The sequence below is a fragment of the Colossoma macropomum genome, unplaced genomic scaffold, assembly GCF_904425465.1.
Source record: "Colossoma macropomum unplaced genomic scaffold, Colossoma_macropomum, whole genome shotgun sequence".
Lineage (NCBI taxonomy): Eukaryota > Metazoa > Chordata > Actinopteri > Characiformes > Serrasalmidae > Colossoma > Colossoma macropomum.
Window position 1 is genome coordinate 27,561,975 of NW_023494791.1, and position 18,123 is coordinate 27,580,097.

Consider the following 18,123-nt stretch of genomic DNA (forward strand, 5'->3'; position numbering starts at 1 on the left):
ACCACTGGATCTTATGCCACCGTAACTGCGCATTTTATCGCAGGTGAGTGGCAGCAGCGTCTCATGTGCTCCAAAGGCAGTGAATGAGAGCCTTCTAGTTCACTTACCACATCACTTCCACACAGTCACCCTTTAACTGCTGCTGCACTCAGCACTTTAACTTAAGACACATACTTTGCACAATGTAAGGTTTACAGGTATGACTGTGTGTTTTGTGTGTGTGTGTGCAAATACTTTGCTCTAAAACTACCAAGTCCTCACACAGTGAGAAAACAGAAATCCTGTATAGAAAAAAAGATGCATCAAGATGCATCGATAATCGTTTTATAATCGCATCGCAGCCCTCTGAATCGTAATCAAATCAAATCGTGAGGTGCCTAGAGATTCCCACCCCTATGTACAGGTGTACCTAATAAAGTGCTCGTTGAGTGTAGATACTTGGATTATATCGGCACTTGCAGTTAGTGGACACTACTGTTCAGAGCAACATAAAGACAGCCCCTTTTGAGGTCAGACCCCTCTGTTTAATTACACACTTTCTAACTGCTAACAGTACCCCAGAGACTGAGTTATGTAATCATGTACAGTATCTAGCTATTTACACATTTTTGGTTTATTAGTGGCCTGTGAACTTAAAATCCAACATTAAAAGGCCCTGCAGCTGTTAGTCATACAGTTTATCTGCATAGTTCAATGTTAGTACTTTTTTACAAAGGCTGAAATCTCTGAAGCAATCTGATACAGTTTTCCTGTACAGTTTAACTGTACCATTCCTCTTCATTACTTCCAAATTACGGTGCCTAAACATGAAACACATAAAATATATATACATTAGTAGGCAATAGAATTATTAAGTGTTAAAATAAGTGAAATCCCTTTTGGCATATACATAGACCCACTCTACACATTCTTTCATGCCACCATGTAACAGTAATGGGGTGAGTTTCCCTAAGATGATGAATCATGGTGAATAACGAACAAACTAATGGAGGATACTTTCCACCATTATGCTTTTGGGAAACGCACCCCAGAACAGTAGCTTTTGACATAAAATTTTTATGCTTAATATGGAAAGTACGCAGTATATCACTTACCTCAAAACGGCTGTAAACTTTTTTCTCTTTCCGCATGCTCTCCATCCTTTTAAGCAATTTTTCCCGCTCCTCAGGTGAGGCTGTGGAGGACCAAGTCTGGGACCTACTTTGTAGATCACTGGACATCTGTTTATCTGTCTGAGTGTTTCCATTAGCCCCATTGTCCTTAGCATCACAAGTACCAGTCATCTTTGATGCTCTGCCCTGGTTCTTTGCTGATATCTGCTCTAAAAGGACCTTAGTGTCATCCCTAAGGTTGCTGCATGAGAGAACGTTTACAGTGGAGGACTGGTGGGTAGGCTTTTCTGCAGCAGGAGGCTGCAGATTTAATGCGTCAGTGCATGGCTGTGGTTCCTGAGACTGCTCAGCATTATTGGTTTCAGCACTTTTTCCAGTTGCAGTTTCTTTTATATTATCTACCTTTTCATTGCCCAGGTCAATAGGAACCTCCACGGCCACATGCCTCACAAAGTCAACTGATGCCTCTTGCATCTGCTTTTGTTCTTTTGTGAACTCCTTGCTCTGATCTTCGTCTGTCCTTCCCTTGGATTCAGGGTCATGTGGTAAACGTGAGGCTGATTGGGTGATGTCCAGAGCTGTCTGGATCTCTGCTGCTAACTGATTTACAGGCTGGCAGGCCTCTGGTGAAGTATAGCTTAGAATGTCTGTCACTAAAGGTAGACTAACTAAAGAGGTAGGGTTAATGTCATTATTAAGTGGAGCTGTGTCAACAAGGGACTGTGTGGGGGTTACTGTTTGGATCTCACCTGACACCACAGAAGAATCTTTTTGAAAAGACTGAGCAGTTGAGCTACATTCTGGAGGGTTACAGTTTGTAAAAAGATGAGATTGGGAATGTTTCATCAATGAGCTAATGTTTGTCAGGCTATTGTTTTGAGATGTCCTGACATCTTTCTTTGTACTGTTTGTTGTTGAGCCAGTTTCTGGAAACATACTTTCTCTTGGAGTAGAATCAATAAGTGAAGAAGTCATTTTTATACATGAACTAGTTTCTACTGGACTGTGTTCTGTAGATGGGCTTGTGTCTGTTTGAGTAGGCCTGGCAACAGAAATAGTCTCTATTGTAACATTTGCACACAAGTCAGTTTCTGATGGCATACTACTGTTAGATGAGTTTCTCTCTAATGAGACTGTGTTAAGTGGTAAAGGAAACAAATCAGATGTAGTATGCCCACAGCATTTCTCTGTTTGCAAGGTGCTTCTGGCTGGGGTGGTTTCTGTTAACGTCAGGCTTAGATTTGAACTAGTTTCTGGCAGAGGAGTGGTAATTGAGCCAGTGTTCAGAGAATTTTGCTTGGTTAGGTATAAAATATTTGGTGATGGTTTGTTTGCTGAGTTCATGTCTTTTTGACTGACATCATTGAGTGTGGTGTTGAGTGACGTATTTACAGACAAGCAGTTCTTTTTTGTGGATGATTCAGAAATAAAGTCAGTTCCTGTTGCAGTGGCATTCTGGGATGAACCAAACTCTACTTCACTGATGTTACTAGGTAGGGTAGTCTCTGATGACAGAAGTCCTGTGATAGGTATGGTGTTTGTTTTGTTGGTTGTGGATGGTGGGTGTGCCACTGCAGTAAGAGGGTTAGAATCTTTTATGTTAGAACTAGAAGAGGAGGTAGAAGCATGTGGCTTAGAAATGGGGAAAATACTTAGAGTGATTTCTCCTGCAAAGCCCAACATAGTTTGCATTTGTGCAGATGGTGCTGGAGGGCTAGTGCTTAATAAATTAGTGCAGGAATGAAGGCAAGGTTTAGATGGGTCTGAATAAAGGGAAGAATCTGATTTGGAAGGACTTGTCACCACTGAAGAGAGATGTTGGGAAGGCCCCATTTCAGTGGGATGTTTAGCAGGGTCTGCATTGAGGGGTTGGGAACACTCAGTGAGTTGTTGGGAAAAAATGTCTTTCGCAGTGCGGTGTTGGGAGGGACCAGTCTCTTTTGCTGGGAGTTGTTGGGAAGAAACGTTTTTTTTTGCAGTGTGATGTTGGAAAGCACCAATCTCTTCTGAAGTGGTGTGTTGGAAAGAATCAGTCTCTTTTGCGGAGTGATGTTGAGAAAGTCCAGTCTCTTTTGCAATGGTATGCTGAGAAGTGTCCGTCTGTTCAGCATAGCCCGTCTCTGCTGTAGTAGAATGCTGGGAAGGTCTGGCCTCTGCTGGAACAGGCTGTTTGGAAAGGCCTGTCTCTGTTCCAGTGGGATGTTGACAAGTGTTTGGGTTTGCTGCAACAGCATTTGTTAGTGACAAATCAGCAGAGATTTGCTCTGTGCTGCTGGGTTGAAGGGACACATTTGCACCTGTCACAACCTGGGAAGAAATGGAGTCTGCTGGACTGAGTTTTACATTTTTTTCTGTGTGTACAGATGAACTGGAAGCACCTGAATCAGTAACTTTGGGTAATTTAGCCTGTGGAGATATAAAGTCTAGTGAGAAGACATTTCGAATGGGACTCAGCTGGCTTGTAAGTTTGGGATTTGTACTTAACTGTACTCCTGAACTTGCAGCAGAGGCACTTTTGTCTTCTACTGTATTTGAGAATGAGTCAGTTAGTTGTTGCTTTAGTTTAATTTTCTCAGCATCTGTGGCACTTGTAGGAATTGCTCTACAAGAACTGTCACATTCTTGTGTCATCTTGCAATCAGAGGATAATTTGTGCTTCAGGTGTTTATCAGGTAAGTTTTGTGAGCAAGGTGCTTTAGTTTTAGAGTCCTGAGAATTGCCCGCAGCCAGTTTTTGTGGAGAAGTAGGTAGCATGGCTGTTGTAGCCTGTGGAGTTTTTAAGGCCTCTAAAGCAAGCTCTTTTCCAACTGTGTCACTTGAGAGGGAATTATTTGGCTTAACAGGCTCTTTGGACGGTTTGTCTTCGGTAGACAATTTTGCTAGTGCAAGTTCAGTTTTGCGTTTTGCAGCTAACTCCTTGAAATATCTCAGTCTACATTCAGGGTCATTCATGTCTATGAAGGATGCTGACCTCTGCAAAGCAACAGAAGGGCGCTGAGTTGTTTGTGGATTTTGTGCAAGGGCATCTTGAGGTTGTACCCTCTGAGAAGAGCTTCCTTTGTGTTCAGAATCTATTAGAAGAATGTCAGTAGTCTCACCTTTATCTCCCTCAGAAATTTCCTCTTTGCTGGGTAGGTCTTTAGAGTCTGTCCTTAGTGCAGAATCAGAAGATGATTCCCAAGATTTTACAAGACTACTCCATTGAAAAGGTTCCTTTGTGACAGGTCTCTTTTTCTCTAGGATATTAAAAAATACAGGGGGATGTTTCAATTGGTTATCCCTATCATCCTGGCTCAATGGATGTCTTAAGTCTTCTGAAGAGTGCTGTTCTAGATTAGAGTTAAAAATGAGTGAGTGCCTTAATCTTGAACTTCTCTGGAGAGCTAGATTGGGCCTCCTTCGGACAAATTCTTCACGAATTGAATTAATTTCTTTAGGTTCTCTGTTTTGCATCTCTTCCAGTTTGTCACCTTCAGTATTACATGATGACTCTGAAGTTGTTGGTGGGGTTGGTCTGGCACTTGTCAGTAATGTCTGGTAGTCTACTGGAAGGTCAAGTGACTTCTCAGGCAGTGTTAAAGGGTTCAAGGGCTGAAGAGGTAAAAGATTCACTTTGGAAGTAGGAGCCTTGGTAAACTCACTATTGTTTTGTCTTGTCTCTGAAATTTCAGGTTCACGGGGTCTTCCCTGCATGACATAGCTGACATTATCACAAAAATCAGTTCTCTGAAATTCTGCCATGTCTTCCTGTTCTGGGTGCTGAAGTGCAGTGAGATATGAGCTGATCCTCCAATCTCGTAATCCTTCTTTTTGGTCTTGTCGTTTGTGGTGTACATTAAAAAAATATTTCTGATCTGGTGGGTGTGGCTGTGTTGGTGAGGTCTGACAAGTGTAGCTTTGGCCCATACTGTGTCTTCTGGGAGTCGAATGAACAGGCAATAATAAATTCCCAGCAGGTGCTGCCTCCATACCAGGACAAGAATGTAAGTATCTCTGGACATGATCATAATCACCGGGCAGTTCTGCATCATCCATCTCATGAGGAAAATCAGGTCCTGGGACCTGATCTAATTGATGGAACTTGTGGTCTCTTGATTTGTAATATGCATCATTGCCAGGCTCTAGACTTGTCCTCTGATTGAAAAACTGCTCCCTTGGAAAGTGGGCACTCTGAATCTCTAAACCCTCAATATGCTGCTCCTCTCTGTTTACTGCATTCATTTGAGGATAACTTGGTAGTCCTGTGTACCCATGCCTTTTGAAACCACCCATTTCCTTAGTTTTTGGGACTTTCATCAGTCTTCTTTGGTCCATGTAAGAACGCTCCCTTCCAAATTGCTTTGTGGCATGTGCTGGAAGAGGCTCATCTGCGGAACTGCGGATTGATTCAACTCTCCTAAAGGCTAACATTTTGGGGTGTACATTCATTTCGTCTTCAAATGAACGTACAAGCCATTCTGCATGTTCTTCAGTGGGTGGATATTCTCTCTTAAATATAGGAGTGTTTCCTATATTGTGTCTTCCAGGTAAATTGCCATAATCTTCTGCATATGTCTTGGGATTTTCAGTAACCAGTGGCTCTGACTGGGCATACAGAATTCGAAACTCTTCATCAAAGGTCGCCACAAGCTCTCCAAGAAATACATGAGCTATGCAGCGATGAATCTTCTCGAAAGACCACATAAAGCTGCAAAAAATGTCAGATTAGGAAAATGTGTAATCTAACACAATTCCACAAATCATATTCAAATAATTTTACCTGTAGTTGCCACTCAGAACAATTCTACAATCCACCAGCATAAAGCGATTAGTCATCTGACCTTTGAAGGACATCCCTGTGTGGCAAAAGTAGGTGCTGCCAGAGACAGTTCTAACTCTCAGGAACTGTAGAGAGAGAAGACAGTTAGTTGAACCCTACACCAGATAATATTACATCTTTTACTGCAACAGATACTACTAAAAACACAGTTTGAATTTACAATCTCTACTCTAAATTCAAGAGCAAATTCTTTAAACTGGAAACTCTGACTGATACTTTTCAGACTGCAATAATATTAATCATTTTATTGGGCAAAACTTTCTTCATGACTTAGCATTGAGTGAAATTCACAGTACATCTCAAATTTCAGACGACAAACTAGACGAGAACCAAACATACCCCCTACAAAAAAAAAAAATTGCATACAAGATAGATCCAGTCCCTGGCTTACTGCTGAAATTTGCTCATTGCTTAAAGTAAGAACTAAAGCATGGACTGTTGCCAGGGGATAGAGACTACTGACTCTTGTTTAGGGAGTTAATCCATGTATTTCAATCATTAGAATTGCCAAGTCAGATTATTATCTTTGTTTGATCACTAACTCTTAATTAAGTCTTTTAATACTCAAAATGTCTGTTAGGTAATGATCTCTTTAAAAACATCTTGTTCCCTATTTCAACCTGTATCACACTAGCTGACAATGTATGACCTGACCAATGTATGACCTGACCAAAAACAGCTCTGCTAAACTTTTAATGTATCTTTTTCTGTAGCCAGTCATACCTGATAGCACTGATTTGAGACTGCAACTAAACAAACCAGATACAACCGCTTTTGCTAGCCGTGTTCAAAACTACCTCCCAGGTAGGCAACAATATGTGGTACTGGCTAACAACAAATCAAATTTAATTTAGTCATTAAAGGGGTCCTACAAAATTCAATACTTGTCCCAGTCTTATTTAATTTACTTATTAATGATCTTGCTGCCTTTGCCTCTGACTGCGAAGTGCATGTGCAGATATGCAGATTACACTATTCTATATCGTTCGACTTACGCAGCAGTAGAAAAACTTCAGTGTGCTTTCTATGTCTTACAGATTGGTCTGTATAAGCATAAGCTAGTTTTAAATGCAAAGCAAACTAAATTCATGCTATTTTCCAGAACCCCATTATGGATTTTTAACACTGTGAATATCTCTGACAAACCACGGCCAAGGCTAGGCAGCAGACAGTCTGGCTAAACCGACTGTCTGCTAGCTGCCTTCAGATGCCACAGAGGTTCCACTTAATTGAGACAGTGTCTGTTCCCCAACTCAAACAAAATTTCAGAAAACCTCGAAAAGTTTGTTCTATTATTTTAATCAACGTTAGACCAGTTCAACCATTCTGCACCTTTGGTATTAAACTTGCTTAACATTAGATCTCTTACATCTAAAGCAGTCGTTATAAACAAACGTTACTGGTTATGAGTGTGATGCTCTATGCCTTACATACGTGCGTTAGACCTGAAGAATACTTGCTGGAAATGAAGCCACCCCCACAGGCTACAATTATGTACATAGCCCTTACTGAAATGGCTGATGGAGGTATTGCAACCATTTATACAAATGCTTTAGGCATTAATCAGAAGACAGGCTACAAATTCTCTTCTTTTAGAATTCTTTTTGTTATTTTAGAAGATCGAGGAACAAATAAGGATTCATTTTCACTAATTACAATCTAGAGGCCTTCAGGGCCCCATTTTGAATTCCTACAGGAATTTGCTGACTTTCTATCAAGTTTATTAAAGCTCTCAAATGAAGTAATAATTGTCTGAGATTTTAATATCCACTTTGACAAACCTCAGGATCCACTAAGTAAGGCATTTATACCTAACCTCGTATGAAATTCTCTTTTGTCTTAATAGGTTCTCAAAAACCTCTCAGATCTAACAGCTTTCATCAGCTGTCCATCAGATCCTACAGAATTTAATATTATGACTGAGTGCTTAAAGGAAACTTTTCATTCTACTTTAGACAATGTGGCTTAATTATTTTTTTCAATAATAATTTCGAAACAATTAGGCAAAAAAATCAAAATGCACAGTTAACTGCTACAAACCTACAGCCAGACACAGCAAATCTAGATCTTGACTACAGTGTTACTGCTGCAAAGAGGCTGGAATCCTTTACCTTACTTCAACAAACTGAGCTGGTTAAATTTATTTCCTCATCAAAACGTTCTACATACTAGATCCAGTTCCGACAAGTTTACTCAAAGAAATTTTACCAGAAATAAACAAGCCTTTTTTATCAATTACAAACTCTTCTCTTAGCCTTTGCTATATACTAAAAACTCTTAAATTAGCGTTAATTAAAACTCTGATTAGGAAACTTGATCTTGATCCCAGTGAGCTATCAAATTATAGACATCACTCAAATCTTCCCTCTCTATCAATGATTTTGGAGAAAGCTGTGGCACAACAAATAAATTCTACTTGCATAGGAATCACATACACAAAAAACTGCAGTCTGGATTTAGGCCTCATTATAGTACAGAGACAGCACTAGTGAAAATTGTAAACAATCTCTTATTATTCTTTGACTAAGGAAATGTATCTTTGCTAGTCCTCCTTGATCTTAGTGCAGCATTTGATACGACAGACCACGCTATCTTACTAGATAGACTAGAAAACCTTGTAGGAGTGACAGAAACAGCTTCTTCCTGGTTCAGATCTTACCTAACTGATCACTATCAGTTTGTAAATGTATTCTGGCAAAAGAAAGTATGGTGTTTCACAAGGCTCTGTTTTAGAACCTCTTTTTTCAAATTATATATGCTACCACTGGGTACCATTATCAGTAAACACGGCATCAATAAGATTGAGGACTGTGTAAAAGACATAAAAGACCGAATGTCGAGTAGCTTTCTCCTACCCAACTTAGATAAAACAGAGGTTCTTCTTCTTGGTCCAAAAGCTGCTAAAAACGATCTGTCTAACATGTCACGATAGATCCTGATCTGTCCTTCAATGCACATATAACAAATATTGCTAGAATAGCTTTCCTGCATCTCCACAATATTGTTAAATTAAAAAACGCATTGTCTCTACAGGAAGCAGAAAAGCTAGTTCATGCATTTATTACCTCAAGACTTGATTACTGTAATGCCCTGTGTCTGGATGTTCCAGTAAAAGCCTTAATAAGCATTAGTTAGGCCAGAACGCTGCAGCCAGAGTCCTCACAAGAACCAGAAAGTTTGACCATATCAGCCAAGTTTTAATCAAACCTACACTGGTTGACGGTTAAATTTTGCATTGATTACAAAATTCTTTTGCTAACATATAAAGCCCTAAATGGCCTCACACCTTGTACCTGAGTGAACGTCTCTCTTATTATGAACCATCATGCCTACTTAAATCACAAGGTGCTGGCTTACTATTAGTACCTAGAATTAATAAAGTTAAATCAGGGTGTAGAGCCTTCTCATACAAAGCCCCCAGCTGTGGAATAATCTTCCAGTCAGTGTTCAGGACTCAGACACAGCCTCAGTCTTTAAGTCTAGGCTAAAAACCTGCTTGTTTAGTCAAGCTTTTGGTAATTAGTTTTTTCTGTTAGATAAAAGGTGCAGATCTGGGGGTTCATGGACATAGAGTATTATGGTAAACTGAGAATATCAGTGCTGTAATCCCATTGCTCTCACTCACTGAAGTTTGTTGATGGTGGAAAGGAGGGGCGCTGGCATCTCAGGGATCCCTCACGTCTTTGCTACCTTTTGGCTCTCCCTTTTTAGTTAGGCTGTAATACATAGGCCTGTCAAAGTCACTGCTTGCACTCTGTTAACACTATATTGATCTCAGTTCCCCTAAACATAACTGGGTGTTTCTTTGCTGAGCTAAACAAAATAAGATGCATCTCCCAGTGCAAGCTTGAAAAAGAATCGTGGAAACAACCTTGATGTAATCTATAGACATATGTATCTACCAGTAGCCTTAAACCACTACATTTATTCACTCTGCTCTGAAATTCATTACTGGGGAGTCTTACACTTATCACTGCACACTGTATGGAAATGTGGACTTGTTGACCCATGGAGATCTAAGAATCCTAAAGGGAAGGATTTCCCTTTAGGGTGTTTTTTCTAATGTTTTTTTCCAATGTTTATAATAGTTATTCTAGTATGTATAAAGTAATAGATTGCCATATCGAACCGATAACACTGAGTGATCATGCCCCTGTCGTGTTGAGTATAGATTTAGGTAAAGCTGTTATAAGGGGGAAAATGATCCAGATTGCATCAAGACAAAAAAAAATAAGACTGGAAGAGCAAATGAAACTAGACAATAAAATAAAGCAATTAGAAATAGAACATAAAACTTCAGGAGCGCACAACATCCTGTTCGAATTAAAAGAAACTAGGAAGGCCTTGGATACGCTCCTCACATATAAAGCCGAAGGAGCTTTAAGATTTTCCAAACCGAGATACTATGAGATGGGGAACAGAGCCAGTCGCTTGTTAGCTTTTCAACTTCCTAAGGCCCAGGCCAGTCGTGTGGTTCCTAAGATTGTACATCCTGTATCTAAAAAAACAGTATCTCATCCAAAGGATATTGTGGACGCCTTCGCATCATTCTATAAAAATTTGTACGAAGAGCCTAAATCAAAAACAATTAATGACAAATCTGAGGCCTTTCTTACTAGTTTACATCTACCTTCATTGTCAGAAGATGAAGCATTGCAAATGATATCAGACATTACACAAACTGAAATGTGAAGCCATAAAAAAATTAAAAAACAATAAATCTCCAGGCACAGATGGTCTCCCTGGGGAGTTTTGTAAATGCTTCATGGATGATTTAGTACCAGTATTAACTAAAATTTTTAATTACGCTCTCTCCAAAGATGATCCACCAAATACATGGTCAGAGGCCATTATATCAGTGATCCACAAAGAAGGGAAAGACCTGACATTCTGTGAGGGATATAGACCCATTAGTTTGTTGTGTAATGATCAAAAGCTAGATACCAATATTCTGGCAAAAAGGATGCAAAAAATTATAGCAAAATTAATTAATCCTGATCAGACAAGATTTATCCCTGGGAGACAAGGAGTTAATAATATAAGGAGAACGTTAAATGTTATAACATGTGCCAAGAAAAATATGCAGAACTCTATGTTAATGCTCAGAAAGCGTTCGATACTGTGAACTGGCAATTTTTGTATAAAACGCTGGCTGCAATGGGATTCCATTCTGTGTTTGTGGAGTGGATAAAGGTTATACATACTAATCCGAAGTCACGTGTTAGAGTGAATGGATGCTGTTCAGATTTTTTCTCTTTGGAAAGTTAAGATGAGATTTATCAGGACTCCCCTTGTCACATCAAAATTCAGTGGCATCTCTGATCGGTGTTGGAGGGGCTGTGGCCTGGTAGGAGACCATACACACGTGTTTTGGAACTGTCCAAAGTTATCAGAATACTGACAAAATATACAAAATTAAATTAAAAAATGCCTAAATACAGAGTTGCCCTTAGAACCATCCTATTTTTTATTAGGAATATTACCAGAAAATGTAGGAAAAATCAGACATCATTACTGAGAGTCCTTCTTCTAATTGCTTAGAAGATGATTACGGTTTCCTGGCTGAGGCCGCAGCCCCCACGGTAATGCAATGGAGGGAAAAAGTAAGGATGTTTACTATATGGAAAGTATAACTGCGAGATTACAATTGAGATCAGATGTATTCTTGACTAAATGGTCCTCAGTAATTACATATTTGTTTTCAACTGATGTCATGTAAATGTGCTTTACTATAAAACATATCTATCTGCTTCTTTTATGTTCATGGAAGAATTTGGTTATTTATCCCTGAGGAATTGTTTATGGACAATGAGAGGACTGCCAAAATTCATGGACTGCCCCCAAGATATAAATCTCTGATTCCTGTGTTGTGTTTTTGAAGATATAACTGTACTGTACGATTGCACTTGATAAAAAGGAAATAAAAAAGAAGTTCATTGAAAAAAAAATAGACTAAAATGTTTTTTTTTCCATAAATTGAGCATTATTTAAAACGTCAACAGTGAGCTTTGTTCTTAATGGGACTCTTTCCCCACCATTCCCCCCTATGTCTTAAGATATTTTTGTACAGTTTTAGTTATCACCTTTTTGTGATCATGATATCCCATTCTGCATGACAGTGTCATCAATCTAGATGAATGTAAGCCTGTAAGGACTGCTGCTTTATCAAGGACTGCTGTGACACCAGTCACACAACATTGCTGAGTGCCTAAGCATGGTTGAGGGAACGCTGTTATTACTTGAATTACTGTGGCTACTTTTAGACAATGGACTGATTAGATTCTCACATTTTTCGACACCATTCTTTTTTATTGGTGACCATTTTAACAATTTCAGTGTGCCACTGAGTAATTACATTTTATTCAACTTTCAAAACATTTAAAGTTATATAACAAGCATAAGTGTTAGTCACATGTAAAAAAGAGCAAAGTGGCTAAACAATCATATAAGCTGTTATGCATGTAAACTATTTAGATCACCATTCTCACACAGTGTGTGTTAACTACCATGAGCATTAACTGAAAGGCAGCTTAACTAGTGCAGCTTTAACTCTCTGGTCAGGTCACTTGCATTCTTTTATATTCATGTTATCTTTCAGTACCTTACAAACATAAACAGTATTGTGGCACTGTGTTAGGGTTGGGTAATATGAGCTCAAATTTATATCACAATATCTAAGAATATTTGTACAATAGCAATTTGATTTCATGATACACATGATAAAATTGCTATAATAATAATAATGATAATAATAATAATAATAATAATAACAATAATAGCTAAGGTTACCTCTCTTTAATGGTATTATTATTATTATTTATTATTATTATGATTAGACATAAAAATCTAATCAGGTGAGAATGGAACTCTGCCAAACAGCAATTTTGTTGCTCTCTCCACTTCATTCCTTTCTGCTTTGAGCTCAGCAGAAAACTGAGTATGCTGCAGCAGATGTGCAGGGTCATGCAAAGTTCAAATGTTTTCTTCGACTTTTGCGCAAATCGCTTTGGACAAGTCAAACTAGCCTTTTGTACATGTTGGATGGAACTATCACAAACGCCAGCTGCTCTTCTATTTTCTGCACTGAGAATTGGCCAAAGATTTTTGAGGGAGGCTGAAAACCAACAAACCTCTTATCCTGCTCTGTTAGATGTTGCAGGCAGAAGTTCGATAAAATTACTAATGACAGCCGGATGTGATGATGCAATAACTATAAGAAAGGTCTATATTAACAGGTCCCCATTGCAAGTTTGATTTGATGATGCAATAACTATAAGAAAGGTCTATATTAACAGGTCCCCATTGCAAGTTTGATTTGTCTTGGGAGTTACAATTTTTGAGCTTATCTCTGTAGCCACTATATGGTAAAATCCAGTAGGGAACTGTGACTATTAGCACTATGCCTACGTGTGATAATGCTAATTGTTGTTAGCGCCCCATGGGACTCTAGTAGTATGTAAGCACTAAGCAAACCGTAGTTAACTATAAATTTTTTTGGTCATTCTAATTAAACTTGTACATCTGAAGCCTGTAAAAAAACTTTTTTGTTTTATTTGAAAGCTTTTGACAAACATGCTAACATATTTCACCTTGTGTGTAGCAGTTTTACATTGACGCTTCATTAAAGAGTCCTGACATAGAGTTGTTATCCGCTGCTTTCCATTTCTAACAACTGAAACCTGATTAGACTATGATGTGCATTTGCTGAGATGTATGTAGAACTCCAGAAGGCCAAGAGTCATGTTTTTTCTCACAAAAATTCCAGAGTCTCAACAGCTCTACCTCTCACTACTGCCAAGATATCACCATGGCTTTGACAGAACAGGACTTTTTCGATATGAAAAAGAGAAAACCATACTGTATTGTGTGACTTGTGGGCAAATTATCTTGCTCTTTTTAGATGCACTGCTACTGCTACTCTCCGTTGGACAAAACAAAAAGGAAGCACTAAAAGAGATGCTTTCATGAAAATGGCTAAAGGTCCCAAGTTATTCTAATTGCTTTTCCTTTTTGAATATTCTAATTATTCAAATTTATCAAATTTTGCAATATTGCAGCCCCACTGGACCGATGACTGGAAAACCTTTCTGCTGCAACATGCAAATAGTCTGGTCAAAATTTGGCATGAATCCATGGACACAACCTGCTTGCGTCAACAGTTCAAGCTTGTGGTCGTGGTGTTATGGTGTGGGGATTGTTTTCTTGGCACACATTGGCCCCCCCAATACCAAATGAGCATCATTTGAATGCCACAGCCTATCTGAGTATGGCTGCTGAACACCATGTGCTCCCTTTATACAATTTACTCATCTTCTAATGGTTACTTCCAGCAAGATAATGCAGCTTGTCACAAACCACAAGTTATCTCAAACTGGTTCCATGAAATTGACAATGAGTTCACCATACAAGAAATAAGTGTTATGTAGAAATTGATTCTTTTTAGGGTTCACATTAATCTGCTAAGCGGAAATGAGAAGATTTATATGTAATGTATCTAATGTATATTTTTTTTCAAATGTTATTTTTTTCAGCTGCAATGCCCATTTGTTCAAATACACACGCCATACAGGTGGACAGTAATTGTGGATTGTTGCCATCGGTTGCTGCAAAATTTATTAGACCACCCTCCACCCTGTCCATCACAGAAAACTACAACCATGAAACCACCACTGACCAGATATTGTCTGTTTTCGCTGGTAGAGGTGCATCAAATACAGCAGTGTTACTGGGGTTTTTAAACACAGTGTACTCTACAGCTGTGTTCCAAAAGCTAGGCTGCAACTGAGAGGTTCCTGCAAAACAACAGTTTCCCAAATCTGCTCAGTCATGCCATAAGAAAGGAATTCAGAATTTTATTTAAAAAATGGTACACAAGAATATTATTATTACACCATGGTTATTTATATTATTTTTGGATAATTTTTCCATTTTCCTAAGACTATTTGAAAGGTACATCTATTATTTATGTCTTCAATTTCAAACAAACAGTTATATACAAAATTTGAAACACCTTGTCAAATTACACGTTTTGTGGAGTTTTTTGAGTAAAAATAATAGCACATACTCTACAGGGAAAAACTTGAAAAAAAGTTTTTTTAATAGTTTGCTTTTCCCCAAAATATATTCATTAAATAACCAGGAATTTGTGCATTAAAATTAGGAAGTGTTTTCTCAAAATGTACAAAATGTGTTCTTATTTTTACTTAGAAAATCAACAAAACATGTAATGTGACCAGGCTGGCTCAAACATTCACATAATACTGTAAGCAATCTAATTCTAAATCTAGTCAAATTCTTGGCTTCTATAGTAAATGCTATGGTGACAAATATTAGGCAGGGATTTCAAAACATTTCTTTTTACCTCTTAAAGTGGCATTGCACTATGTTACAATACAATTCTCTAAAGCTCATTGCTTGGTATGTTGTCTCTTCACAAGATTGTCAGGGTGAAATATAGTACAATATTTTTTTAACCCTACCCTCTGTGCTTTACACCAATCAGTATTATTTAAGATGCAAGGATTACTGTATAAATACTTACTTTAACCTCATCCAGATTGACCTTACAGTTGTTCGCCATTGCAACAAAGTGGTGAGCATTCAGTTCATCCAGGAGAACATAAACAGCCACATTGCGCATTGCTGCATTGAGGATGTCAGCAAAGATGTCAACATCTGTAAACATGTCCATTGCCATGGCAATCACCTTTGGTAAACACAAAGAGAAATGCACCCCACTCTTACTCATTACACAATACAATGAGTCAGCTGTTTGTTAGTATAATTCAAGATCAGTAGTACACTAGTGGTACACATTCGTACAAGATTAATTACTGTAGCATTAGCAAAATTAGTGTAAAACCCACTTGTTGTGCATTCTTGATCATTCTGCGAACTTGCTCCTTGATACTTGGCATTTCAGGAGCAGAAGGGTTGACTAGTGTAGTGATTTCTGTGGGTCCAACAAATCTGTGTGGTTGTGGCCATCCCAAGTCAAGGCCTGGGGCATCAAGGTCTGACTGAATCGGCCAGTAAGTGTCTGAGGAACCATCTCCATCTCCAATTATGTACCTCCTATCAAGTTGTGCTATTGGCCGTGGCCCCTTCACCATACATCTGATGTACTCGATCTCTGGTTGGGATAAGAAATCCACCACGTTGGCTTCATGTAGGAACCCATAGTAGCCCTCTAAATCAGCCTCGATTAGGGCATTGATAGCTAAGCGGTATTCCTCACGGTAGTGTGGAGGCAAGTAGCTGGGGTCTAGAGGGTTGTCCCCAGCTGAGGAACACTGAGATCGGCGAGCCATATCCAACCTAGAGTATGAGTAAACTGCAAAGTTATTTTCTCTGCTGTTAATTTTTTTTACACCATGATTTTGCCACAAGATCAGACACAATAGTATTGTTTATTATCCTTGTAAAAATGTATGTGTATAAATAATAGACAGGCAATCAGACAGATTTTTATAGTTAAACTAATACAAATGACATTTCATGGAATTAAAGCAGATTTTGATTGAAACAAAACTATTTGCTCAGAGACTAAACAGCAGGCCTATCCTTTATTGCTGAAAACGCACAGACTATCACACTACGTGTAAACTAGTCAAAACATGTTTGGATAAGATTAAAACTAAAGGACTAAAAACTTTCTCCCTATAAATTCGACGTGCCATTACTCAGGAATTCTGTGAAGTTACGCCTAGTTGGCTAGCTGAAGTGTAATGGGTGTGTCTCTACAGACAAATAATGAAACTACTGAAACCCACAATAAATCAGCTAAATGTATGCTTTTGGTATATAAATAAGCTAAATTAGACATTAAGAACACTCTAGAACACCCGTGCCAAAAAGGTGCGGGGAGGGCGGCTGTTAGACTCGCAACCTTTTACCCAGGAAACTTTCAGCGGCTCTCTAAGTTCCAGCATTCCAACTGAACGCGAACATTGCTAAGGCTATATAGCAAAATGCAAACTTAGCCTCCCTGGCACTCAAAACATAGCCTATTCTAGTACGTCATATTGAGGACAACCTAAAATGCAATAAAGAGGTATTATAACAGAAAGAAAAAGTACATACTCATGACTTACCAGCGGGGCGATTTTATGCTTCCTCTGGGTTACACAGTCCCATCATCTGACGAAATGTTACATTCCGGTCGCAGGCAGGACTTGTCTTGATGAAAACACGTTTCAGTCGCTCTGTCTAAACCAGTTTGTTCTCGATAACACAGCAGCGGTACGTCAGAGGAAGAGGAGAAACTTCTTGGCTGTTTTTCAATCTCTGTTCTCGCGTGCTCAGAGCGCACCAACTCTCGGTTGAGAGGAAAAAAGTTTGCTCGGGGCGACACGTTTAAAAAGAGCTCACCTCTCCCAGATGGCGACTTTCTTCGTTTAAAATAAAAATGGTCATTTAAATATAGTGTGAAGAATTTTCCTGCATGTGGCAAATCTGGCTGTTCGACAGAATTAGGTTGTTTCACGGCTGTTTTACAGTGTCCTCAAATGTACTCTGTAACATAAGCTTTGCTCCTATATACGACATGCCAAGTCTACCAATGATATCAGCATTGCAGGTACTTAAATTAAACGGTGTATCAATCTAATTGTGCAGTACACGACTGATTATTCCATGCCACTTTATGGATAGAAGCCATGGGATTCAAACTGCATTCGAAAATTGCATTTTGTACGGGCGATTTTCTTTTTCAATTGATTTCAAGTAATATTAAGGTTAATATATTAATATATCCGTTCTGATACGTTCTCCTTGTGCACACAACAAATAAGGAAAAATGTTGCGATTTCTTCTGTGAAATCCAATAAATATAACTTAAAATGATCTGCCAGATTACACTCGCGATTTCGGTTGTTTCTATGTGTAAATAACGGTTACTTTTTAAATCTTCTTTACAGCAAACAGCACAACAGGACCTAATTACCCCAACACAGAGTCTCACAGTGATAGTTTCATTTAAGATCACGAATTGAAGACTTTGGTTGATGACGCAGCACTCGGGGGACTGAATGCTTTTAATATAAGCATGCTTACGAAAACATATTAAACACAGTTTTAATTCTTTATTAAGTCTGGAGCAATACTTGATATAACTAATATAAGTTCACAGCAAGGGTTCAGTCTCTGAATAACATCTGGCAGCAGAGTGGCAACTGCGCTGTTCGGAAATGG

The 18,123-nt window shown here is 38.7% G+C and overlaps 1 protein-coding gene across 5 annotated transcripts; it reads right to left on the reverse strand.

The window, feature by feature from the left end:
* Positions 1–297: 297 nt before the first annotated feature.
* Positions 298–17,207, reverse strand: fam83ha (family with sequence similarity 83 member Ha). 5 transcript variants are annotated; one of them, XM_036574737.1, is made up of 6 exons: positions 17,014–17,207; positions 15,798–16,264; positions 15,473–15,637; positions 5,872–5,996; positions 1,095–5,799; positions 298–800 (listed from the first exon to the last, which is right to left on the reverse strand). In XM_036574737.1, exons 1-6 carry the CDS (start codon positions 17,015–17,017, stop codon positions 792–794), a joined length of 5,475 nt encoding a protein of 1,824 aa, XP_036430630.1. In that variant the 5' UTR covers positions 17,018–17,207; the 3' UTR covers positions 298–791. The 5 variants fall into 5 exon arrangements, with proteins under 5 accessions (XP_036430630.1, XP_036430631.1, XP_036430633.1 ...); XM_036574738.1 differs by having other exon boundaries at positions 15,798–16,248; positions 17,025–17,206; XM_036574740.1 differs by lacking the exons at positions 15,798–16,264; positions 17,014–17,207 and having other exon boundaries at positions 299–800; positions 14,606–15,603.
* Between the last annotated feature and the right edge of the window lie 916 nt (positions 17,208–18,123).